The 26,659-nt window shown below is 39.8% G+C and overlaps 1 protein-coding gene across 2 annotated transcripts in view; it reads left to right on the forward strand.

Moving 5' to 3' along the window:
• nup107 (nucleoporin 107) overlaps positions 1 to 22,696 on the forward strand; it is a 53,904-nt gene extending 31,208 nt beyond the window's left edge. For both annotated transcript variants that reach the window (XM_078567989.1, XM_078567990.1), the window contains exons 10-28: positions 2,190 to 2,278; positions 3,020 to 3,095; positions 3,322 to 3,435; positions 3,532 to 3,622; positions 3,721 to 3,797; positions 4,956 to 5,015; positions 5,145 to 5,290; positions 5,436 to 5,484; positions 7,950 to 8,019; positions 8,169 to 8,287; positions 8,836 to 8,874; positions 9,378 to 9,528; positions 11,259 to 11,371; positions 11,753 to 11,855; positions 15,124 to 15,284; positions 15,762 to 15,887; positions 15,971 to 16,084; positions 21,140 to 21,307; positions 22,304 to 22,696. In XM_078567989.1, the coding sequence (XP_078424115.1) occupies positions 2,190 to 2,278; positions 3,020 to 3,095; positions 3,322 to 3,435; positions 3,532 to 3,622; positions 3,721 to 3,797; positions 4,956 to 5,015; positions 5,145 to 5,290; positions 5,436 to 5,484; positions 7,950 to 8,019; positions 8,169 to 8,287; positions 8,836 to 8,874; positions 9,378 to 9,528; positions 11,259 to 11,371; positions 11,753 to 11,855; positions 15,124 to 15,284; positions 15,762 to 15,887; positions 15,971 to 16,084; positions 21,140 to 21,307; positions 22,304 to 22,411 (1,974 nt within the window). In that variant the 3' untranslated portion in view covers positions 22,412 to 22,696. The remainder of the gene's footprint in view (positions 1 to 2,189; positions 2,279 to 3,019; positions 3,096 to 3,321; positions 3,436 to 3,531; positions 3,623 to 3,720; positions 3,798 to 4,955; positions 5,016 to 5,144; positions 5,291 to 5,435; positions 5,485 to 7,949; positions 8,020 to 8,168; positions 8,288 to 8,835; positions 8,875 to 9,377; positions 9,529 to 11,258; positions 11,372 to 11,752; positions 11,856 to 15,123; positions 15,285 to 15,761; positions 15,888 to 15,970; positions 16,085 to 21,139; positions 21,308 to 22,303) is intronic.
• Positions 22,697 to 26,659: the final 3,963 nt, after the last annotated feature.

Consider the following 26,659-nt stretch of genomic DNA (forward strand, 5'->3'; position numbering starts at 1 on the left):
CCAGGAGCAGGCTGGTACATTACCTCAGTTTTCTTCATGCTGTTCACAAGGCTGAAGTTGTTGCATGCATTGGAGAGCCAGTCCATGCTATGTCGCATGTCCAACTTTGAACCGGCAGCAAGTGCACAGTCATGGGGCAAGCAGGAAATCGCAAAGTATGTCCTAGGAGACCTTGGTCTTTTCCTGGCGTTGTCTCAGAGCAGCTTCTCGTCCATGTGATATGTGATTTTGATTCTAGGTTCACCATCATGGATGGCATGTAATAAACATTATTGGGAGATGTTCTTAGTGATCCACATCTCTCCCTTAACATTTGGACTTTGGAATCAGCCTGATCCTATCTCTGAGCTCAGCATTTTATGAAGTCGGTATAGGTCATTTTAATGCTAGCAACTTAAAACCTTGTCGTTAAACTAATTTGTTACATGATCTGACGTGCGGATGGAGCTACAACTAGGTAACAATGGGGTCCTGTTGGGCCTATAGTTGAGCACAATATGACGTACCTCTGGCTCATGCTTGCTGAAGTTTCGGGTAGAACTGTCCACTTCACTGACCGTTTTGATTGTAGAGAGAAAAAGATCCAGTGGGTTGTAAAGATCTGACCAAGAGGGTCTTTTAAGCCTAACCCTTTTCCAGATACTGGCATATTCTCGAAAGGATTCTGGCATACAAAATAAAATCTGAAATTTAAAAATGCTATTTTTGTAAATTTGACTCATTACATTTCACTGATGCTAATTGGAATTTTTAAATTGTGAATGGTATCTCTACTGAGGGTCGTACCAAAAAAAGGACCAGTTACAAAACTCTTCTAATTTTAACACCTGAAAAGAGATTGTAAATTCATACAAGTTAATGCAAAAAGGTGAAGAAGGCATGCTACTTGAGACCCAAGGGATTGAATGGAGACTTCAGTAATCTCTATTGTAATATATTTGTCTGTCTTGATTAAAAATCCATGGACTGTATATGGATGATAGTCTATTTAGATAGAGCTGTCTGCTTAAAATCACAATTGTTTACAACTACGTAAGCAGCAAATCAGAATTTCTGACTTTTTGAATGTGTGAAGCACAGTGACTGTCTCCAGTGACAAGATTTGACCTTAAAATGTAAGACAATGCAATTAAAATAGTTACTACAGTAATATCATAGTCTAACCTAACAGCATAACTAAAATTTTAGTCGTCTTGTATAATAAATAAGCAAGTAAATCTGTTCTATATTCTGCTCCTTCATCCTCTGATGAGAGCTACTTTGGGACAGGATCAGATCATTGGCTTATCAACCATGTTGCTACAGATTCAGGGTAAATCAACATGCTGCATATTATAATCAGTTTCCCAGTAGATTGTGGTGTAAATTTGCCAGTGGACAACTGGGAAGTACAATGATCTAATTTGTGATATTTGTCACCGGTATCATATTTGCAGTGAATATCATTTCATTATGTCGTCATGTTATTTCATCAGAATTTTTTTCTTTATTCTTTCATGGGATGTGGGCATCGCTGGCAAGGCCAGCATTTGTTGCCCACCCCTAATTAACCTTGAACTCAGTGATTTGCTGGGCCATCACAGAAGGAAGTTAAGAATCAACCACAATTCTGTGGGTCTGGAGTCATATGTAAGCCAGACCAGGTAAAATGGCAGATTTCCTTCCCTAAAGGACATTAGTGAACCAGATGGGTTTTTACAACAATTGATGATAGTTGTCATGGGTCACCATTACTATTACTAAACTAGCTTTATGTTCCAGATTTATTAATTGAATTTAAATTCTGCCAGCTGCCATGGTGGGGTTTGAACCCATGTCCCCAGAGGATTAGCCTGGGTTTTTGGATTACTAGTCAAGTGACATTACCACTATGCCACCATCTGCCGCCCTTCCCCTCGCCACTTACATTGGTATGCAAATGTAATGCATACCTAAGACATTACATTATTTTAGGTATGCAAGTATTTTGTCAACACACAATTCCTCCAAGTTTATTTGCTTTTCTCAATAATTATAGGTTGCAACTCTACTAGTAAAAATGGAAATGTGCTCTATAGAGTTTCACCCCCTTCTAGTAGAATTTTAATTCCATGACCTTCGTTCAGGTGTTTTGTCCAATATCCAGCAATTGAAGGATTTATTTTAGTTTCGCTAAGAAGCATGTTAACATTTTATTTTTAACTCCACAGATCGTTGTAGACTGGTTAGAGAGTATAGCCAAAGATGAAGCTGGAAATTTTGCAGAGAACATTGAGTTTTATGCAAAGTCTGTATACTGGTAAGAAGCAGAGGTTTTTTGTATGGGAGGGTGCATATACGAGGGAAGAAAATTAGATTGTTAGAAAAATCAAGATCTTTGTTTCAGGTTTGATCACTAATTGAACATTTGTAACCATCTCCTCTCATTGTTCTTCTATACTAACTTCTGATGTTTAAAGTCAGTTTTCAAACACATTTCCCATGATGTCAGCCGCTGTAGGAAGAGTCTTACATAGTATTTACAGCACAGAAACGGGCCATTCAGCCCAGCAGGTCTATGCCAGTGTTTTTACTTCACATGAGCCTAGGCAGATAGCATACGATGGAATATTTTCAATAGTAAGTTAACTTCTCCCATGCTAAGATGCCAACAACATCTGCCTTGTCTGAAGTTTTACCAACTTCAATTTCCTTAGTTTTTTTTTCCACATGCTTTGGATGCTATTTCATCAGTATATGGGTTCAAGTGCTTCCCAATTATAGTTCGGGCTAGACCACTCATTTCTTGGATTGCATAGGTGGGAAGGTAGTGTTCAGCTGAAGTAACAGTTCACAGACAAATGGGCACCCGTGGGCTATGGGGAGTGTTGATCATCTTGGAGAATAATCTATTTTCTGGGTCTCCCAACAATGGAAAACATTACACAGTTAAATAGCTTTTAAGTTAATAAATGCAGAGAATTCAATAGAGGGACATTAAGTAAAATGTTTGTCATAGTGCTTACTGTGTGTTTTCTGAACCCCATTATTTTCAACTTAGGGAAAATACACTACACGTATTAACACAACGGCGATCGGGTATCTCTGGATTTTCAAGGCAACTTGTGACTGAGCTGGTAATACAGTTTTATACTGCTTTTGCTGAAATTAGATCCAAAGATTTTTACTGAATAACTTAATTAAACAGGACTTAATATGATGAGCTAAATAAAATTTTGCAATGAGTTTAGAGTCACTTTAGCTTTGAACTGTCTCTACTACAGTTCAGCCTATGTTTGAAATTTATGGTGACTGAGCTAAAAACAAAATTCTGACTATACTTTTCTTTCAATTTGTTCCAAGGATCCAGATGCTCCTATCAGGCAAAAAATGCCTCTTGCAGATTTGGATAGGGAAGATGATGCCAGATTTATGAAATATCTCTTTGCTCTTATACGAGCTGGAATGACTGATGAGGTAAAATTGTCCTTTTATTTGTTACCTCATGAATACAGAAGTGTACACTGAGTATGAAAAATCCATGTACTTAGTAAATAATATAACACCCCTCAGGCTCAGAGATTGTGCAAAAGGTGTGGTCAGGCTTGGAGAGCCGCAACTCTGGAAGGCTGGAAACTGTACCATGATCCAAATCTTAATGGTGGTGAGTATACTATTCTAGAATGCTAACTGTCTATTAGTTATTCAAATGGTACAAATCATTGTTTGAATTGTTGAAATTGCTGTTTGGTCTGATTTCAGGAGCAATTCTTGAGCCTGTAGAGGGGAACCCAAACAGAGGTGTTTGGAAGGCTTGTTGCTGGAGGATGGCTGAAGATGTAAGCTAAGTACTAAATACATTGGAAAATAGGTATAAAAAAATCTTGTGAACAGTTTATTAGCATTGAACATCCAGCTTTTAAAAAAAAAAATCTAGTGGCTGCTTTCCACAAATGCAATAACATTTTGCTTAATTAAAAACAGTAATTTTTGTGCATGAAAGTGAAGAACAAATTGGCGATAAATTTATTTAAATTTTAATTTTAATTTGCAATTTATAGCAAAGATGGTGGTCAGAATTTCCGGTTAGAATAATGCAATTGTCGATAGAAGTGAAATTTTAATTGGATAGCTCTTAAAACTCTTTTATCTTTGGATCCACTATCTGTTTTGTTCAGAATTAACATGTCATTGATGAAGTCACCAGTGGAGGCCAGTTAATTTAAAGTGATCAGTTGCTCTTCTATCAGTTGATTCCTTATGCTGTCCAACCTTGAACAACTTCACTAAGATTCATGCTTCATTGGGCTGCAAAAGATTTATTTAATTACTTGATGTAAATTTATGTAAAGTTAGTAGTTATAAATGGATGGAGGGAATTGTAACATATTGAAAATGGTAAAGTAGTTTGTTTTCAAAAGTGTGTTGTGCTCTGAATAACTTGCTGTTGATCAGTCTAATTCATAATACAACAAGGGAAAGGTGATTGTTTCTTCCTGCAGTACGCCAGGGGCAGCAAGCATCATATACAGTAGTAGCCATGGGAGTGTATTGTGCTATAGTAGTGTTATTATGTGTTTGATCCACTTTGTAATCTCTGCTCTTCACTCCACTTGCTGGTTAGTCATTCGATCCATTATTGAACTAACGGATATCAATGCTATATTGAATTTATTTGTGGGAGGAAATGAGCAAGTTGTATAAGATGGCCTCTAACTCGCTCCCTGTTTAAAAACTTGAAGAACGAACAATTCAGCAGAAATCCTGGAACCTAAAGTAGACTCTTTATTTTAACAGCAATTTAAATTGCTTATCTGTTGTATTAAATTTAATTAAAGTACACTGTACTTACTTTATAATGTTGAATTTAGGGAGAGGATCATTTTATAAAAATATTTTTCATATGGGTCTTAATAAGGAAGCCATAAACATTGTTAAACAATTCATGGTTAATGTTTTTAATAATATAGTGTGAATTCCCAAATTTGGTTTTATAGGAACAATTTAACAGATATGAGCGAGCAATCTACGCAGCCTTAAGTGGAAATCTCAAACAGGTAAAATATGCAAAATTTAATCATCTTCCCTTATAGATTCCAGTTCTTAAGAGAGTCCTTATAGAAAATACAGAAATGTTGAAATATTTGTGTCCCTACAATGTGACAATAATTTATTATATATTGTAGCTCCTTTCAGTATGTGATACTTGGGAAGACTGTGTTTGGGCATACTTCAGGGTCATGGTGGACAGTCTCGTAGAACAAGAGATCCGTGCATTGAGTACTCCTGTGCGTGAATTAGAAGAGTTACCTAAGGAGTACACTGAAGCAAAGTAAGTATAACCTCAAAAGCTTTTCATGGGACATTGTAAAACAAATGAAGTGTGCTTTATGTTGCATGGAGTTTTCTTACATACAAACATACAAATTAGAATTCTTTAAATCAAGTAAACACTAATCCTGTCTTATACATTTCAGTTGGACACTAGAGGCAATATTTGAAGAGCTGCAGGCAACAGACAAAAGGGTAAGAGAAAACAAGATGAAATGTTCTTTTCCTGTATCATCTGTTTTAAAATACCTCTTTTAGTTAGGAATTTGCAGCAGCTAAGTATTTATGCAAGTGTATCTCATTTTCTGACTAGCACTGTCCAAGTAAGTTATGGAATGCAATTTGATCAGGTTTTCTGCCTTTGAAACCTGGGACTAATTGATGCCCCACAGCTTATTTTTCAATATGGAAGCTTACAATTTTATATTTGAACTTGTTGTTCTAGCATTTTTAATATAAAGAAATGTCCTAAGTGTCAGGAAAATAGTTACGTGATATAGAAAAGGAGACATTAGGAATGACTGAAAGCTTGCTCAAAGGAATTGGTCTAGAGGAGGCTTTTTAAAAGAAGTGGAAAGAGATTTCAGGAGGAAATTCTAAAGTGTTAGACTATGGCAGCTGTGAGCTCTACCTGCTGCACTGGGATGAAGGGAGTTGAATACATAGAAGGTTCAACTCAGGAGCAGTGTTTGAGAGGAGAGATAGAACTTGAGATTGCAGCAGTAAGATGGATCACAATTTGTAGATGAGGACAAGAATTTTGAACTAGAAGGGACGAAGGGCTGCATGATAGCTTAACGTATTGGGGCTGCAATGTGATGTGGCGTGTAGTGATGAGACATGGGCAATGATTGGTGCTATTTATGGTGTGCCATAACATGGAGCTGTTGACTGAAGGATGAATACGCTCTTCTCCAAGCAAAAACTTAGAACGAAAAGTAGAGACTTGGCATGTGCATGTCCTAGTGACTGCCAATGGACGACATTTCACAACTGTAGGGGAGATGGTCTTATGGGGAAATGAATTGCTTGGGGAGACTTGAAAAGGAAAAATAAATTGTACTAACTTGGGATGAGGTGAAACTTGATTGGGATCATTATAAAGCACTTGCAATTTGGAACTTCTTTTAACAATGAATTTTTAGCACCCGATGATTGAGTTCACTCATTCACATTTAAGGGTTCTGATGCATATACTTGCCCAGCAAGAACGTAATATTGTTTGAATGCATTTTTATTAGCTATAGATGTGACCATATCTATATTAAGATTGGCCTTTTGACAGGGTAAAAACCTGGCCTTGAAAGTGAATGGAAACCCAATTTTCTAAATATGAAGGTAGAGCATGGGTTATTTGCTTCCATGTCAAAATGGAGAAGGAAGCACAAGTTTATTTTTTTTAAAAATGGCCCAGATCTTCCGTGGAGCGGCAATTGTCATCTGATTGCTGCTCAGCTCAAACTTTTTCATGCTTCGATGCTGCTCTGCATTTCTTGCCGCCTTCCGAGTCCAGCTTCTCCAGAAATACGGAGCGCAGTGTCCCTTATAGAACTCCATTGCGTTGCTATAGTGTCGAGGGAAGATGAGACATGCCCCATTTTTACAGCACTAGCTGCGTATGGTAAGTTTAAATGTCCAATGTGAATGATAGCGAATGGGTGAGTGGATGAATGAATGGGTAAATGGATAGGTGGGTGAGGTTAGTGGGTAGGGTGGCAGGTCAGTCGGGTGCGGGTGTTAGTCAGTGAGATCCAGTGGGGGAGCTGGGGCGGGGTGAGGGGCAGTGGGTTTGATGTGCATGATTGAGGGGTCAGTTCTGTAGTTACCCAGGTATTAGTCTAGGATTTTTCTGTCTAACATTTCCTGGCTAACTATTCAGGTAAGTCCCACAGAACTGTATGAAGAGTTGGAGACTTTTGTGGAGGGTCCTGGAGAGCAGGGGAATTGCCCTTCAGAGGTTGGCACCTCCTTGGTAATTCCCACCGAGGTTGCTGGTCCCAACGCGCATCTTCAGAGACTGGAAGATTTGGGCCGATATATCTTTAGTTAGTTAAGGATTAGAATACGAGAGAGATTGGGAAAGAACAAAGTAAAATGGAGTAAACAGGGATGGGTGTTTAAGAATAGGCACGTACTAAGGTTTAATATCTTAAATATAAATGAGAAACAAATGTGGAACCAGAATCAGAGTATTCATCATTTTATCTAGGTTTTCAATTTTATTTTTGAATTAAAGGGGAGCTTTTAGTTTGAAACGGTCACTAATAATGCTATCCAGAATCATAGATTGATATTGCACAAGAGGAGGCCATTCAGCCTATTGTACCTGGGCCAGCCTTTGAAAGAGTTCTCCAGTTAATCCCACAGAATGTTATGATTGGTCACTGTTTCTGTAATAAATAAATTATCTTTTATCCCCAGACTAGGATGAGGGAGAATATATTTCAGGCAGAAGCTACTTTTCTTCCCCATAATCGGTTTGTTTTTGTTTATAAATAAGAATTTGAAAAAATGACAATGCAACTGCCTAATGTCAAATAAAACGATTGGCACCAAAGGTGATACAGCATTAATGTGCATTAAATGGTGATATCAAATGATTAGGTGTGCTCAAGCGATATTTATGTGAATGTTAAAACTAGTTTTTTTTATCTTTGTAGCAAGTGTTGGAGGAGAATAAAGCTCATTACCACATCATTCAGAAATACATAATCTTGGGAGACATTGATGGTGAGTTTTTGTTTCAAGTAAATTGAGTGGAAGTAGTCAAGTATGTGTAGAGAGAAATTCTGGCAGATTTTCTATAAATTGTATTATGATGCAAAATTTTAATTATGCCTTGTCCATCTGATGCAACAGTTTTTTTTTGTGAATAATAGGTCTAATGGATGAATTTCAGGATTGGCTAGCAAAATGCAGATCTCTCCTTCCAGCACATCTCCTTCGATTCATGACTCATTTTGTGTTGTTCCTGTGGAATTTGGGCCTACAGACAAAGGTAAACCTGTTTATTGGCATCCTAATGTTGCTTTGTGGAAAAAGTTTCTTATCAATGTGTTAGTACATAGGCATGCCTAAATTGAAAACCACATTTCAATTTATTTTGGATTTTAAGTTCAATAAAGCTTAGAATTAGATTTTAGATGAATTCCATCTGGTTAGTTGAGTACTAAACTGATAGTGAATACCATTTCCTCTCCTTGGTTTTTCATCAAACAACCTGACCAAAACTTGATGAAATTCATTGAGAATGAACAAGTTTGAGTAATGAATAGGTGTGTTACTAGAAAATGAAAAGAGCTAATGTCAACACCAATAGCCTACAACCAGTCTTTCTCATTTCTTCCACTCGAATTAAGAGAAAGAGTTGCAAATATAACTGTTATCCTGGAACAAATCTGGGTCGGTGTTTAAAGAGGACCTCTCTTCCTCTGTCAAATCCAGCTGGTAGTGGAAAGCTACCACTTTCCTCTATCTGCTTTCCACCCAAACACATTAAAATCTACTACAGATGATGTTTGTTAAATGATGTTTTACTTCTTTCAGGAGGACGTTTGTACGGACATTCTAAAAACATACATAGAGGTAAGATGATTTAACTTTTTTTTCCAAATAACACTTTAAACAAAAATACAATACTTCAGCTTTTCGTATTAATGCACATGCTGATGTAAATGTCTCTCACAATTTGACAAATTATTTCAATGATTTTGAGTTGGAGTAACTGCATTATAGTGATGTTTATGGCCATGTGTATCTTCTGCTTTTTTGTCTCTGAGCAAGGCAAATTTGGCACATTATCAAAATGTTTTTCCCAAATGAAGTAATGCAGATGGAAATCAATCTAAATGCACTAATTTTTTCTTCACTCAATTTAGAAAAGGAATACACAACTGTCTACTTGTTATTTATTTCGCTGTTGTAATTAAAAGCAACTTATTTGAGACAAAATTTTTTAAGTCTGCCTTCCTAGAAATGTAGCACCATGTGCTTTACTAAACCATGGAGATAAGTGGATGTCTTTCTTTACTGCATTAGAACAAAATGTATCCTAAAATGTCATTAGTTTTGAATGTTGTCTTTTACAGCTTCTAATCAAAGCTAAGCAAACGCAATTAATAGCATTTTATGTAAGCCACTTGCCCCCAGAGCTGGCTGTCGCTCAATATTCTTCATTTTTGGAGACTGTCACAGAGACTGAGCAACAGAAACTATGTCTAGATCTGGCAAGAGAGGCTGGTAAGGAAAGATTCTAATTTATTGTCAGCCTGAAATGTTTAATTCATGTCAGAAGGATGCTTCCGACTCCAAATGGATAAGTGAGCTTTTTGGGGCAAAGCATTTCTTTAGCAAATTGCAAAAAGAATTTTGAAAATCCTGAGACCAAAAGTACATTAGCAAAGGATGCTGATTCAGTACAATGTAAATTCGCCTTCAGGAATGAGCTTCTGTATTAGCAAAATCTTATAAAGAATTCTTTACATTTACCTTAGCTGAAAATTGAACGCAGTTCTTGTGTACTGGTTCTCAGAATGAAACCTTAGTCTTGACTCGCCTATAAAGATTAATGGACTGGCATTTCTTGAAAATTTGCATCGGAACAATGACATAATATTGATTTTTGCCTCAACAAGATGAAGGAAATTGAGGTGTAATTAATTTGTGCCCATTTTATACTACACCCTGATTTCCTCTAACTTGTCCGCCTGATTCTGCAAATTTACCACAAATCTCTGCTACTCATTAATGTGACTCTGTCCTCGTGCAAGAACAGCTCACACGAATTTCTATGATTAATGCTAGTTCTTAATAATTGTAAATTTAGTCTAAAACCTTAGGTGCAACAGGACCAAAGTCATATTTCTGAAGCTTTATGGCTTACTTTATCCAGCATTTTTAAAAAATATTCCTTCACTGAAACTTAATGTATTTTCCGTATTTTTATGACATCAGAATGATTTGTATTAAAATTTAAATGCATCCATGATATTTTCTGAAACATGTTGTACCTAATATGCTTAATTGGTGTCAAACATTCTCTTTTCCATCATAGAGAGGGACTTGGGGATTGAGAGAATATAGAAGGGGAGAAATAGCTTGCAGTAATAGCACTTTTCATACCCTAGGATACCGCCCCCCCCCCCCCCCCCCCCCCGGGTTGCACAATCAGTGAATTAATTTAATATGGCCACTGTTGTAGGGTAGAAATGCATAGGAACCAACTTGTGCACAGCAAGGTCCCAAAAAACAGTAATGTGATAAATGAAAAATTAATCAGTTTCAGGTGATATTGGTTGAGGAACAGATGTTGCCCAGGACAGCAGGAGAACTCCCCTGCTGTTCGACAGATTGTGCCATTGTATCTGTCCTGAGGGGACAAAAGGGACTTTAAAACAAAGTTTTTAATTTGAAAGATGGTGCGTCTGTAATGCAACAGTGAAGTGTCAGCATAGATTGTGTTCAAGTCTCTGAAGGGCAGTTTGAAGCTACGACCTCCTGACTCTGCAAGCCAAGGATGACACCTGAATTTGGTGTAAGTTTTGCACTTTCCATGGGTCCCAATTGTTTACGCTGTATAAAGCCAATTTTTACATTCTGACAGATCTGGAAATTTCAGTATAATTAGTCTGAATTTTGGTGTAGCTTAACTGGTTATAGCATTTCAGGAAATTCTGGATCAATGTAAAAAATGCTAAATCAGATGCTGTGTTTTAGGGAATAAGGAAGTTATTTTTTTCTGAATTGAAACATGCAAAACATTAGATTTGTGTTTTTGAAAGCATTTCACATATTGAATTAATAATTTTCTGCTGTTTTCAAAATAGCTAAATGATTTACACTATTACAGTAATGTGCAAATGATGAATATGTTTAAAATGGAATTTTAAAAAATGTCATGTGCCTGAGAAACACATTTTTCTTGTATGAATATTTTTTAATTGGAATGTCTTTCCAAACTTATTCCGTAGGCCTTGATGTAGCAGCTGTGACCAAGTGTGTTGTAGAAAACATCCGGAAAAAGGATACAGAAGAGTTTACTCACCATGACTTATCACCATCTCTGGATACTGCTACTACAAAAGTGAGTATAATTTTCTGCATGGATCTGCTATAACCTTTAATGATACTTAATGATAAAAGGCACTTCTGTTAATTGAAGAAACTTTGCCACCCCTTAACATGCAATCTAATTTTAGCAAGAACAAAATGGGATTTTGTGCTATATTTTTTTCAAAAGTTATCGTTCCAACCTATTCTTTTAATGTAATTGTGCTGGATTGTGATTAATTTGGTGGAAGATTCCAACTATTGTTTGAGATGTTAGTTTTTGAAATACTTTGCTTTAAAAAATATTGGATTGACTGTGATACAAATGAATATTAAAGAAAAGTTTTAACAATAAAATTGAATGTATATTTTTTGAATTTTGCTCGCTGAGTCAAATAACAGGTAACTTTTACAGGAAGATCGTATGAAGATTAATGTAATTGACTGGTTGGTGTTTGACCCTACACAAAGGGCAGAGGCACTGAAACAGAGCAATGCTATAATGAGGAAATTCTTGGGTATGTGGTTTTGTTTCGTATATGGTTTTAAAAATTCAATAAACATTGTAATTACTTTTCTTTAAATGTGGATTTTGTTTTCATGCTAAATGAAATCGATGAGATCCATTATCTATTAGATGAATGTAGCTTGGTAATCACTAATTTGAGATAAAAACAAAAAGCTAAAAGCTACTGCGGACGCTGGAAATCCAAAACAAAAACAGAATTACCTGGAAAAACTCAGCAGGTCTGGCAGCATCGGTGGAGAAGAAATCAGTTGACGTTTCGAGTCCTCACGACCCTTCGGCAGAACTGAAGTATAGTTAGGAGAGAGGTGAAATATAAGCTGGTCTAAGGTGGGGGGCAGGGGGAGAGAGAAGTTGAGGGTGGGGTGGTTGTGGGGATAAGCAAGCAGTGAGAGGAGAAGATAATCAAAAGATGTCACAGACAAAAGGATCAAAGAGGTGTTGAAGGTGGTGATATTATCTAAGAAAAGTGCTAATTAAGAATGGAAGGCAGGATACTCAAGGTACAGCTCTAGTGGGGGTGGGGTGGAAAGGCTAACAAAGTTTTAGTTTTAAATTTAAAAATAATGGAAATAGGTGGGAAAAGAAGAATCTATATAAATTTTTGAAAAAAAAAAGGGGGAGGGGGGAGAAACGAGGTGGGGTTGGGGGGAGGGGGAGTTTAAGATCTAAAGTTGTTGAATTCAATATTCAGCCCGGAAGGCTGTAAAGTGCCTAGTCGGAAGATGAGGTGCTGTTCCTCCAGTTTGCGTTGGGCTTCACTGGAACAATGCAGCAAGCCAAGGACAGACATGTGGGCAAGAGAACAGGATGGGGTGTTAAAATGGCAAGCGACAGGGAGGTTTGGGTCTTTCTTGCGGACAAACCGCAGGTGTTCTGCAAAGCGGTCGCCCAGTTTGCGTTTGGTCTCTCCAATGTAGAGGAGACCGCATTGGCAGCAACGAATGCAGTAGACTAAGTTAGGGGAAATGCAAGTGAAATGCTGCTTCACTTGAAAGGAGTGTTTGGGCCCTCACCGTCCAAGGGCCCAAACACTCCTTTCAAGTGAAGCAGCATTTCACTTGCATTTCCCCTAACTTAGTCTACTGCATTCGTTGCTCCCAATGCGGTCTCCTCTACATTGGAGAGACCAAACGCAAACTGGGCGACCGCTTTGCAGAACACCTGCGGTCTGTCCGCAAGAAAGACCCAAACCTCCCTGTCGCTTGCCATTTTAACACTCCACCCTGTTCTCTTGCCCACATGTCTGTCCTTGGCTTGCTGCATTGTTCCAGTGAAGCCCAACGCAAACTGGAGGAACAGCACCTCATCTTCCGACTAGGCACTTTACAGCCTTCCGGGCTGAATATTGAATTCAACAACTTTAGATCTTAAACTCCCCCTCCCCCCATCCCCACCCCGTTTCTCCCCCCTCCCCTTTTTTTTCAATAATTTATATAGATTCTTCTTTTCCCACCTATTTCCATTATTTTTAAATCTAAAACTAAAACTTTGTTAGTCTTTCCACCCCACCCCCACTAGAGCTGTACCTTGAGTATCCTGCCTTCCATTCTTAATTAGCACTTTTCTTAGATAATATCACCACCTTCAACACCTCTTTGATCCTTTTGTCTGTGACATCTTTTGATTATCTTCTCCTCTCACTGCTTGCTTATCCCCACAACCACCCCACCCTCAACTTCTCTCTCCCCCCGCCCCCCACCTTAGACCAGCTTATATTTCACCTCTCTCCTAACTATATTTCAGTTCTGCCGAAGGGTCGTGAGGACTCGAAACGTCAACTGATTTCTTCTCCACCGATGCTGCCAGACCTGCTGAGTTTTTCCAGGTACTAATTTGAGATTAATGGCCATGTGTATTCACTGGCCTTGAAATTCAGTTGTGCAATGTCTTTTTTGCGGGCACTAAACAGCCTTGAATCTTCCAGTCTGGCTGGTAAGAGGTGCACACTCATCGCAAGCTGGTAGTATGCTACCTGTCATATTGGTGTAGGCAGATGCACTGGAATCAGTGGCACGTAAGCAAATTAAGCTAACATCAGAATATTATTTAAATTGCAGGATCTATTTTTTGATACTGATGTGCAACATGGCATCAGTGGCCACAGGCTGAACTTATGCAGCATAACATGGTGAACAATTAAGCAGACCAACATACTTGCTTGAATGGGGAGCTTGGAGAAGCAAGAATGTTCTTCCTTACACACACACACACACACACACACCCCCCCCCCCCCCGCCCCCCTCCCCCAAATTAAAAGACTGCAAACCTAGCTTGATCACCCACCCTTCCTCACTTTCCCAAAGGTTGCTACGAATCCAACAGTGGCCTGATCTTCAGTCATGATTTGCCAGCAGTTCTGTGCAGCTTGTTGAACTCCATTGAAATTAGGTCAAGGGCTCCCCAGCCCATACCATTTGTAAAATTCCATCACGTTCAACCCTGTGGGCTTGAGCAAGTAGATTAATGAGAAAATTGCTTGATACGCTGCCACAGCTGAGATATTTTCCCTATTCTGTGAATGTATCAAAACATGTACAATAATACCAACTGTTGAGTAGGATTTCTCCTTTCACTTTGTGTTCCTGAACAGACTTGCTTTTTGGATGTTCTATTATCAATCAGGTCTATTATATTTAATCTTTCACGTTTTTTATTTTTAATTTTGGTTAGTAACAATCCTTTCAGTAGTTAAATTGGTAACTATGCTGAAATATAATTTCCTACAGAATACTGGTGAATACATAGTTAATTTAACAGTTTAGTAATATTGATATTGATCATCCAAACATTAAGATCAAAAATTATGAAGATCATCTTTTAATAATTATGAAATTGTTTCCCTATAAGTGGTTTGGATGAAAACATCCTGTTAGCTCATTTTATTTCACCTTTAAAATGTCAATTACAGTCTTCTAATTATTACAGTATTTAGCTGTCCCTTAATTTAATGTGCTATATCCACCCTTCCTAGCATCTTGACCCAGCTGTTGATCACGCCTTGTGAAGAAGTACTTGGTGAAATTTGTTATAATTTGTCCATACCTGTAACTGAAAGCACCATTTCAGATTTATTCCATTTTGTATCCAATATTATAAGGTCCCCTCTCAGAAATTTGATTTGGAGGCTGAGGCATCATAGCTTGTAGGTGTGAGGTCAGAAAGAGGTAATGCAAGTGATTCTTCATGTACAGTGAACTAAGTAATGGGTAAATGTAACCTGTATTCTGTAATTCAAATGCTGTAATTTTGTTTTCTAGCTTCTAAGAAACATGAAGCAGCTAAAGAAGTGTTCAGCAAAATTCCACAGGATTCTATAGCTGAGGTGTACACAAGCTGGGATGATTATGGAATGGATTTCATGCCTCCAGCAGAGGAAGAAAATGCTATCCGGGAACATTTGTGCATAAGGGCTTATCTGGTAAGGTTACAAGAGATAATTCCACAATCCTGCAGTGTCAGCAGTGAAACCATGCTTAGTGGAATGTAGAACAGAAATATGGTTGTTGTTGGAGTCCCAATCTCACGCTGTGAGTGTAGAATTATCCCTACAATTTTGAATGAAGGTTGATGACGGACCATCTTAGTTCAAAGTTATATGAACGTTTAATTAGCCAGCACCCCTAAAGATAAAATTTATGATTTCAGCCCATTGATGTAAAAAGAACCTGCTTGAATGTTTTGTATTCAGATGAATGCTCCCTTCTACTTTGCTCCATAGCTCAATTTTATAAATGTAAGTCTGCTATTTTTCAAATTTAACACTTTAACAATCTTGCACCTGTCAAAACACCGTTTCATTTTCTCTTTTATTTGTATTGAAGAAAGTATGTTTATTTACGTATTCTCAATCTCTTGTTTTAACAAATTAAATTTTATAAATTATGCTCTTCTCCAGGAAGCTCATGAAACATTCAATAGATGGTTTAAATGGATGCAGTCTGCACCTCAAGAACCCACCATTTCTGCAAGCGCAAGTTTCACAGAGACAGTGGCTCATGAGCATAAACAGAAGAAATTCCAGGTTCAAAGTATATAAATTTCAGCTGTTGAAATATGTTTTCCTACACTTTTTTTGGTATTAATGATTTTTTTTTCTCCAAACAGAATGATTATAAGAGATGGAGTGATGATTTGGAAAGGCTCACCAATGAAGTAAAAGAGAAGATCTGTAATGTCTTGCTTTTTGTGAATGGAGGATGGTTGATTGACATTAGAGAGGTAAACTCAAAATGGAATATTAAGCCAAAACATTCTGTTTAGCTTAAAAAGTAAAGATAAAAGGAAAGAATTTTTATAGCATCTTTCATGTCCATAAAACATCTGTTTTACAACCAGTGGATTACTTTTTCAGTACAGTCATTCTTCTGCAAAAAGCTAATTTGCATACAGCAAAGAAATGAATAACCAGGTAAGATTACTTTGGTTGGCTGTTGAGGAAGGAACAATGGTCAGCAGAATTTTCTGCAGAGTGCCATAGAATATTTTGTGCGCCTGAACAGGCAGACAGAACCGCTGATTTACAGCATCTCAGTGTTGCATTAAAGTGTTCATCTAGATTATGTTCTCAAGTCCATAGTGGGGCCTGAGCATGTGAGCTGACTCAAAGGCAAGAGTGCTGCTAAGCTGACAATTCAATGTAGATGGAGGAGTGGTGAAAGTGAATGTATTGCACTTTGAATAAAAGGCTTAGTTTGAATAAACAGTTGAATACCTTTTGTATGGATGGCTGTGGAAGTATGGGATACATGGCTGCTAATTCAAAGCTAGGGCCTTAAATCTAGACAAAGGAAGCTACAAAGGTCTGACGACAAATTGGCTGTGGTAGATTGGAAAACTACATTTAAGAAGTATAACGGTAGACAAGCAATGGCATTTAAAGAATTAATACATGGTTTACAGCAAATTTTCATTCCTGTGAGGCACAAAATCCCAACAGGAAATATGATCCAACCATAGCTAACAAGATTGTATTAGATCAAAGGAAGAGGCTTATAAATTTGCCAAAAAAATAGTAAACCTGTGGATTGAGAGAATTTTAGAGTTCAGTGAAGGAGGATCAAGAAATTAATAAAGGGAAAATAGAATATGAAAGTAAACTAGTGAGGAACATAGACTATAGATGGGTATGTAAAAAGGAAAAGATTATGGGCTTATGTGGGCTTATTAAAAACAGAGACAGGAAAATTTATAATGGGGAGTAAGGAAATGGCAGAGAAACTAAACAAACACTTGTGTCTGTTTTCACGGAGGAAGATGCAAAAATATCCGAGGTATTCTCAAGAACCAAGGGACTAGTGATAATGAGGAACTGAAAGAAATTGATATTTGTAAAAAAAAAAAGTAGGACTGGGGAAATTAATGGGACTAAAAGCTGATAAAACCCTTGGACCTGACGATCTACATTGCAGAATGTTGAAAGAGGTGGCTGTAGAGCTCGTGTTTGCATTGGTGGTCATTTTCCAAAATTCTATAGATTCGGGCATGCTTCCTGCAGATTGGAAGGTTGCCACTATTTAAGAAAGGAGGGAGAGAAAAACGGCATACAGACCCACAACTCTTTCTCCAGTACATCGATGATTGCTTTGGTGCCACTTCATGCTCTCGTCTGGACCTGGGAAAACTTATTAATTTTGCTTTCAATTTCCACCCCTCCATCATTTTCACATGGTCCATCACTGACACTGCTCTTCCCTTCCTTGACCTCTCTGTCTCAATTTCTGGTGATCGACTATCCACCAATATTCATTACAAGCCCACCGACTCCCACAGCTACCTCGGCTACAGCTCCTCACACCCTGCTTCCTGTAAGGACTCCATCCCATTCTCTCAGTTCCATTGCCTCCGTCGCATCTGTTCCGATGATGCCGCTTTCCAAAACAGTTCTTCTGACGTGTCTTCCTTCTTCCTTAACCGAGCTTTTCCACCCACTGTGGTTGACAGGGCCCTCAACTGTGTCTGGCTCATATCCTGTGCATTTGCCGTCACACCTTCCTCTCCCTCCCAGAACCATGATAGGGTCCCCCCTGTCCTCACTTATCACCCCACCAGCCTCCGCATTCAAAGGATCATCCTCCGCCAACTCCAGCATGATGCCACCACCAAACACATCTTCCCTTCACCCCCCTGACAGCATTTCGTAGGACACCCTGGTCTACTCCTCCATCACCCCCTATACCTCAACCCCCTCCCACAGCACCTTCCAATGCAACTGCAGAAGGTGCAACACCTGCCCCTTTACACTCTCTTTCTCCCCCCCACCCCCTCCTCACCTTCCAAGGGCCCAAACACTCCTTTCAAGTGAAGCAGCACTTCACTTGTACTTCCCTCAATTTAGTCTACTGCATTCGCTGCTCCCAATGCAGTCTCCTCTACATAGGAGCGACCAAATGCAGACTGGGTGACCGCTTTGCGGAACGCCTTCGGTCTGTCCGCAAGCATGACCGAGACCTTCCTGTCGCTTGCCATTTCAACACCCTACCCTGCTATCATGCCCACTTGTCCGTCCTTGGCCTGCTGCAATGTTCCAGTGAAGCCTGATTAGGCACTTTACAGCCTTCCAGATTTAACATTAAATTCAACAACTTCAGATCATGAACTCTCTCCTCTATCCTCACCCCCTTTTTTTTCTTCTTCTTAATTTTTTAATATATTCTTTTCCCACCTATTTCTATTATTTTTAAAATTTATTTCCATCCATTGTTTTATCTCCACCTTTTAACCTATTTTGATCCCTTCCCCCCCCACCCTACTCCCACTAGGGCCATCTGTCTCTTGCTCATCCTGCTTTCTACCCTTAATGTCACCATTAGCACATCCTTTAGCTAACATCACCACCGTCAACACCCCTTTGACCTTTTGTTCATGACATCTTTGGCAATCTCTCTTTGCTTCCACCTATCACTGGCCCTCAATCCAGCTCCACCTGTCCCACCCCCCTTAAACAGCTTATATTTCACCATATTTCTATTTCTCTTTAGCTCTGATGAAGAGTCATACGGACTCGAAATGTTAACTCTGTCTTCCTCTCTACAGATGCTGTTAGACCTGCTGAGTTTTTCCAGCAATTTTTGTTTTTGTGGCATACAGACCTGTTAGCCTAACATCAGTAGCAGGTAAAATGCTAAAACCTACTAGAAAGTATGTGAATCGCCTACTTCTGCTCATATTTCCTATGTATATCAAGAGAGATGTGTTGGTCATTCATTAGCTAAATGGTCAAGGTCACAAATGACAACTGAAGACTTGTACTCCAGAACTTACTGTGCCCCTAGCCAAGCTGTTCCAGTACAGCTACAACACTGGCATTTACCTGGCAATGTGGAAAATTGTCCAGGTATGTCCTGTACACAAAAAGCTGGACAAATTCAACCCGACCAATTACTGCCCCATCCGCTCCCCATCATTAGTAAAGTATTGGAACGGGTCATCAACAGTGCTATCAAGTGACTTAGCAATAACCTGCTCCCTGACGCTCAGTTTGGGTTCCGCCAGGGTCACAGCTTCTGACCTATTACACCCTTGGTTCAAACATGGACAAAGAGCTGAACTCCAGAGGTGAGGTGAGAGCCACTGCCCTTGGCATCAAGGCAGCATTTGACCGAGTGTGGCATCAAGCAGCCCTAGCAAAACTGGAGTCAATGGGAATCAGGGGGAAAACTCTCTGCTGATTGGATTCATACCTAGCACAAAGGAAGATGGTTGCGGTTGTTGGACATCAGTCTTCAGTTCCAGGACATCACTGCAGGAGTTCCTCACGGTAGTGTCCTAGGTCCAACCATCTTCAGCTATTTCGTCAATGACCTTCCTTCCATCATAAGGTCAGAAGTGGGGATGTTCGCTGATGAATGCACAATGTTCCACACCTTGGATATTGAAACAGTTCATGTCCAAATGTAGCAAGACCTGGACAATATCCAGGCTTGGGCTGACGAGCAGCAAGCAACATTCGCGCCGCACAAGTGGCAGGCAATGACCACTCTCCAAAAGACAGAATATAACCATCGCCCCATGACATTCAGTGGCATTACCATTGCTGAATCCCCCAATATCAACATCCTGGGTGTTACCATTGACCAGAAATTGAACTGGACTATCCACATAAATACTCGCTACAAGAGCAGCTCAGCAGCTAGGAATCCTGCAGCGAGTAACTTGCCTCCTGACTCCCCAAAGCTTGCCCACTACCTACAAGGCACAAGTCAGGAGTGTGATGGAATATTCTCCACTTGCCTGGATGAGTGCAGCTTCAACAACGCTCAAGGGGTGTCAGCTGTGGCTCAGTTCATAGCACCCTCGCCTTTGAATCAGAGGGTTGTGGGTTCGTGTCCCACTCCCGGAAACCAAGAGTTGCAATCTGTGACTGTTGATAACTCGAAAGAATTTTTCAACAACGCTCAAGAAACTTGACACCATTCAGGACAAAGCAGCCTACTTGATTGGCACTCTCTCCACCACCAACGCATAGCGGCAGCAGTGTGTACCATCTACAAGATGCACTGCAGGAATTCACCAAGGCTCCTTCGACAGCACCTTCCAAACCCATGACCACTACCATCTAGAAAGGACAAGGACACCATCTGGAGGTTCCCCTCCAAGTTACTCACCATCCTGACTTGGAAATATTTTGTCGTTCCTTCACTGTTGCTGGGTCAAAATCCTGGAACTCCCTCCCTAACAGCACTGCGTGTTCCTAAACCACAGGGCTGCAGCGGTTCAAGAAGGCAGCGCACCACCACCTTCAAGGGCAATTAGGGATGGGCAATAAATGCTGGCCTAGCCAGCGACGTCCACATCCCATGAACGAATAAATAAAAGAATGGTGGAGCAGATTCAGTGGACCTCATATTTCTTCTGCTCTTACCATTTCATGACAGTTTTCATGTTACATTTCTTCATTGAACTTTTTGTACATCAACACTTCTTTCCAGTTTTTTATAAAGCTGGTTTACTAACAACTTTAGCTGTTATCTGCTTCTATGACAGAATTCAGCACTCCTGTTCTTCATCTGCTGCTCCCCTGTGTTTTTCAATTCTATTAAGGGGCTAGTTTATCTTCCACCCTCCTGTTCTGATGAAATATTAAACTATTTTTTCCTTCATTTTCTGTTTTTGTTAATATAGTGATTACTGGCTTTAGTGACCCAAGAGAATTGTTGGTTCAACAAAAGTGAGGAAAATGGCTAAATTTCACCTAGCATTCCAGATGAAATGTTGTAGTTAATAGGCAGCAGCTTAAATGTTCTAAAGTCAACTGAAATATTTACTGTGATCCAGGATACTGATGAAGATGCTGAACGCAGTCACCAGTTGAGCTTATTACGCCAGCTGTGCCTACCAATGATGTGCTTCCTGCTTCACACAGTACTGCATAGCACCAAACAGTACCAGCAATGCTTAAAACTGGCTGATGTCATTGCATCAGAACAACACAAGCTTTATCAAGTAAGTTGCATACAGAGATTTGCTATCCATTTAGAATTTATGTTTAAAAATAATTTTATTTGTAGGATTCCTTAATAAATCATGAATGATATGAATATGCTACAAATGCAACTGGAGTGAATTTTTATCAGTCGTGATATTTTAAAATGTTATTCAAATCAGGGTGAAGGACCTTTTGCTGTTGGCTGAAGCTTTCTGTTCCATGACCCAATTTTAAAATATGTTTAGGAGTCCCTAAAGGCTTTTGAAATATTTCATCCAATGGCTAAAATGATTTAGCACAATAACGTGCGTGACTTTGGTGAACATGGCAGACCGGCTTAAGGGATCATCCCCAGTTGTATAAGGAATGCACATGTTTTTAAAAGGACCTGTTTGGGTGAGCTCATGTGAAAAAGGTGATTATTATCAATGACATGAAGAATTGACTCAGGAACTTTTAATGTTTAATTATACTACTGTTGATTTTGTAAACAAACGATAATTTTTCTGAATTTATTAATGTTGATTTGGCAACAACAGTGTTTCATTTAAGATACTGTAATGCAGTAGAATCATAGAATGCTTACAGGACAGAAGGTGGCTTATTCATCCCATCGTGTCTGTGCTGGCTTTTTAAGAGGTACACAGCTAGTTCCACTCCCTTGTCTATAACCCCGTAACCCTGCAACTTTCTTCCTCCCTCACTTTGTATGTCAGGAAATGATGCACATCAGGACGGAAGCTAAAAAAGTGAAAATAAGCTCTTTAAGAAAGGTGAAAATTTTAAAACAAGAATATAATAATGGCTATCACTTCATGATCAATAACATCCTGTTCAATGAAAATGGACGTCACCTCTATTAGTTCAGGAATCCTTAGCTTCTGATGTTGCCATGATAGTGAATGTAAAATGTGATGTGTAGATTTTGTGTGGAAGGACAAAATGCAATTAATTATGGTGTAAAACGTTTGAGTTTGATTCAAAGATTTTTTTTTGCTTTTTCCATACAACAGGTATTTTCCAAAGAGGAAATGACAAAATTTTTACGTTTGCTGAGAGAGTCGTCACTCATGCTATTGGATCAGAACCTTGATCCCTTGGGATATGAATTACAGCCCTAGCGAATATCTAAAATAGTTGAAAGGCTATGATTCTATCAAATAAAGATCAGTAATTTGCAGCCTTCCTTAAAGACAATTCCCTCTTCCCACTGGCCTTTACCCTGATTTCTGTTTCAGAAGGTTGAAGTTTGTTTAGCATGAAAATTGCGATATGTGGATTTACAATTTTATTGAAAGTTTGTAATTTTTTGTACAAAAGTCTTTTTCAGCCTAAAGCAGTACCTCATCTGCAGTACTCCTATTTTGTAATTATTGCAAGCCAATAAAGTGGAAAAGTTTCAAAATGTTGTGTTGATGGAACCATCCCTGTTGTTCTTCCGTCATTAAAAATATCCCATGAATTCTGAAGATCATATTCATTCCATACATTGAACACGTTGGCAAATCAGTAAGATACAATTTGATAATTCTATTAATTGCACTATTAGTCAGCTTTCTAATTATCTAAATTTTAAATTACTTTAATATAGCCAGGTATGTTTATATCTAATATACCTTTTGTTGAAGCACATGAAATAGTTTAAATGTAGCAAAGATGTAATGTAGTTAACTATCCTTTTTGGTCAAGATTTGCTTTTTTAAAAAAAAAAGAGACTTTAGTACATGATCTAGGTTTAAACTTCTGTGCAGCACTGTGGGAGTGCTGCTTTGTTGGTGGTGCCATCTCTCGGTTAAACCGAGACCCCCCTCTGGCCTCACGAGTGGATGGAAAGGATTCCATGGCACCATTCGAAGAACAGGAGGTTTACATGTGTTTTGCCGCACTGAAACAGGTCATTTGGCCAACTGGTCTGTCAGTGTTTATATTCCAGATATGCTCCTTGTGTTCCGGCATACATTTATCCCTCAACCAACATCACTAAAACAGATTGTGATCACTTATCTCTGCTATTTGTGGGGCTTACTGTGCACAAATTTGCTGCTGCATTTCTTGGTGATTTAATTTCTAAAGTATTTAGTTGGCTGTGAAGTACTTTGGAATGTCCTGAAGACATCAAAAGCAGTATATAAATATATTAGTTCTTTGAAAATCTGAACTTTACTTTCTCTTGCTGTAATCTTGGTAAAATTAAGTGTACCTGGAAATATTAAATTTAAGTTCTACACAATTAGACAAAAGTCACAAAAATTGGTTTATTGTAGAATTTAAAAGAACTTTTAACTTGTATTCGTTAAGGGGACAAATTACAAAACGGCATCCTGAAGAGATGTGGGGATTACTCATCAAACAGTAACCGGAACATCAGGCTACTTCACCTCCCTCAAAGAGATGGTATGTAGTGTCAGACTGTAAGATTACAGCTATCCCAATATTCATAACTTGTGAAAATTTTGATTACAATTGCAGATGTAGGGTAGCAGGGTTCCTGCATAAATAAATTGAAAACCCATTTGCAACTTTCCCTCTGTCTCATAACTTTGATTCTTTTTGTGTTACTCTATCTTAAGTTTTTCAAACTTTCCTACCCTTATTTTCAGATTATTTCGATTTCCTTTAGATCACGCTTGGGCAAGTCCTAGCATCCAAACCTTTTGAATGTACCTTAGCTTGGCCTCAAGATCTAGGTAAGCTTTTGGTGATAAGCTCAAGACAAATAGGTGAACTTATTTGGCAGTACTAGGGAAAGAGATGGGACTTGGGCTAGAGGTTGGTCACGGTCTATGGTTGCATTGGAAAATGGTCCCGGAGTTTGATAAATTGTGTAGGGACCCTAGTACCCGGCAGCATGGGGTGGTAGTTGGGTCCTGTAACATTTATTTTATTCATTCACAGGATATGGGCTTTGCTGGCTGGGCCAGCATTTATTGCCCATCCCTAGTTGCCCTTGAGAAGGTGGTGAGCTGCCTTCTTGAACCACTGCAATCTGAGAGATGTAGGTAGTGTTGCTAGGAAGGGAGTTCCAGGATTATGACCTAGCGACAGTGAAGGAACGGCAATATATTTCAGTCAGGATGGTGAATGACTTGGAGGGGAACTTCCAGGTGGCGGTGTTCCCACCTATCTGTTGCCCTTGCCCTTCTAGATGGTAGTGGTCGTGGGTTTGGAAGGTGCTGTCGAAGGAGCCTTGGTGAATTCATGCAGTGCATCTTGTATATGGTACATACTGCTGCCACTGTGCGTCAGTGGTGGAGGGAGTGACTGTGGATGTGGTGCCAATCAAGCAGGCTACTTTGTCCTGGATGGTGTCAAGCTTCTTGAGTATTGGTGGAGCTGCACTCATCCAGGCAAGTGGAGACTATTCCATCACACTCCGGACTTGTGCCTTGTAGAGGGTGGACAGGTTTTGGGGAGTCAGGAGGTGAGTTACTCGTCGCACAATTCCTAGCCTCTGACCTGCTCTTGTAGCCACAGTATTTATATGGCTAGTCCATTATGTTTCTGGTCAATGGTAAACCCCCCCCCCCCCCCCAGGATGTTTATAGCGGGCGATTCAGTGATGGTAATGTCATTGAGCATCAAGGGGAGATGGTTGGATTCTCTTATTGGAGATGGTCATTACCTGACGCTTGTTGAATGTTACTTGCCACTTGTCAACCCAAGTCTGGATATTGTCCAGGTCTTACTGCATTTGGACATGGACTGCTTCAGTATCTGAGGAGTTGCAAATGGTGCTGAACATTGTGCAATCATCAGCAAACATCTCCACTTCTGACCTTACGATGGAAGGAAGGTCATTGATGAAGCAGCTGAAGATGGTTGGGTCGAGGACACTACCCTGAGGAACTCCTGCAGTAATGTTCTGGAGCTGAGATGACTGACCTCCAACAACCACAACCATCTTCCTTTGTGCTAGGTATGACTCCAACCAGTGGAGAGTTTCCCCGATTCCCATTTACTCCAGTTTTGCTAGGGTTCCTTGATGCGACACCTGGTCAAATGCAGCCTTGATGTCAATGGCAGTCACTCACCTCATCTCTGGAGTTCAGCTCTTTTGTTCGTGCTTGAACCAAGGCAGTAATGAAGTCAGGAGCTGAGCGGCCCTGGCGAAAATCAAACTGGGCGCCAGTGAGCAGGTTACTGCTAATGATGGAAAGTAAACTGATGGGGTGGTAATTAGCTGGTTTGGATTTGTCCTGCTTTTTGTGTACAGGACGTACCTGGGCAATTTTCCACATAGCCGGGTAGATGCCAGTGTTGTAGCTGTACTGGAACAGCTTGGCTAGGGACGCAGCAAGTTCTAGAGCACAAATCTTCAGTACTATTGCCGGAATATTGTCAGGCCTCATAGCCTTTGCAGTATCCAATGCGTTCAGCCGTTCCTCGATACCACGTGGAGCGAATCGAATTGTGTGAAGGCTGGCATCTATGATGCTAGGGACCTGTGGAGGAGGCTATGATGTATCATCATGGCACTTCTGGCTGAAGTTTGTAGCAAATGCTTCAGCCTTATCTTTTGCACTGATGTACTCCTCCATCATTGAGGATGGGGATAGTTGTGGAGCCGCCTCCAGTGAGTTGTTAAATTGTCCACTACCATTCACGACTGGATGCAGCAGGACTGCAGAACTTAGATCTGTTCTGTTAGGTGTTGGATTGCTTAGCTCTGTCTATCTCTTGCTGCTGTTTGGCATGCAAGTAGTCCTGTGTTATAGCTTAACCAGGTTGATGCCTGGTGCTGCTCCTGGTATACCCTCCTGCACTCTTCATTAAACCAGGGTTGATCCCCTGGCTTGGTGGTAATGGTAGAGTGGGGGATATGCCAGGCCATGAGCTTACAGATTGTGGTTGAGTACAATTCTGCTCCTGCTGACAGCCATAGCACCTCATGGATGCCCAGTCTTGAGTTGCTAGATCATTTCAAAACCTATCCCATTTAGTACGGTGGTGGTGCCACACAACATGATGGGGTGTATCCTCAATGGAAGTTCGTCTCCACAACGACTGTGCGGTGGTCATCCTAACAATGCTATCATGGGCAGATGCATCTGTGGTTGGCAGGTTGGTGAGGATGAGGTCAAGTATGTTTTTCCCTCTTGGTTCCCTCACCGCAGACCCAGTCTCATAGCTGTGTCATTTAGGGCTCGGTCACTACTGTCACTAGGTGTCACCGAGCCACTCTTGGTGATGAACATTGAAGCCCCTCACCCGGAAAACATTCTGCACCTTTGCCATCCTCAGTATTTCCTCCAAGTTGTGTTCAACATGGAGGGATACTGATTCATCAGTTGAGTGGGGGGGCGGGGGTGCGGTATGTGGTAATCACCAGGAGGTTTCCTTGGCCATTGTTTGACCTGATGCCATAAGAT

This window comes from Cetorhinus maximus, chromosome 22 (genome assembly GCF_964194155.1).
Source record: "Cetorhinus maximus chromosome 22, sCetMax3.hap1.1, whole genome shotgun sequence".
Taxonomy (NCBI): Eukaryota; Metazoa; Chordata; class Chondrichthyes; order Lamniformes; family Cetorhinidae; genus Cetorhinus; species Cetorhinus maximus.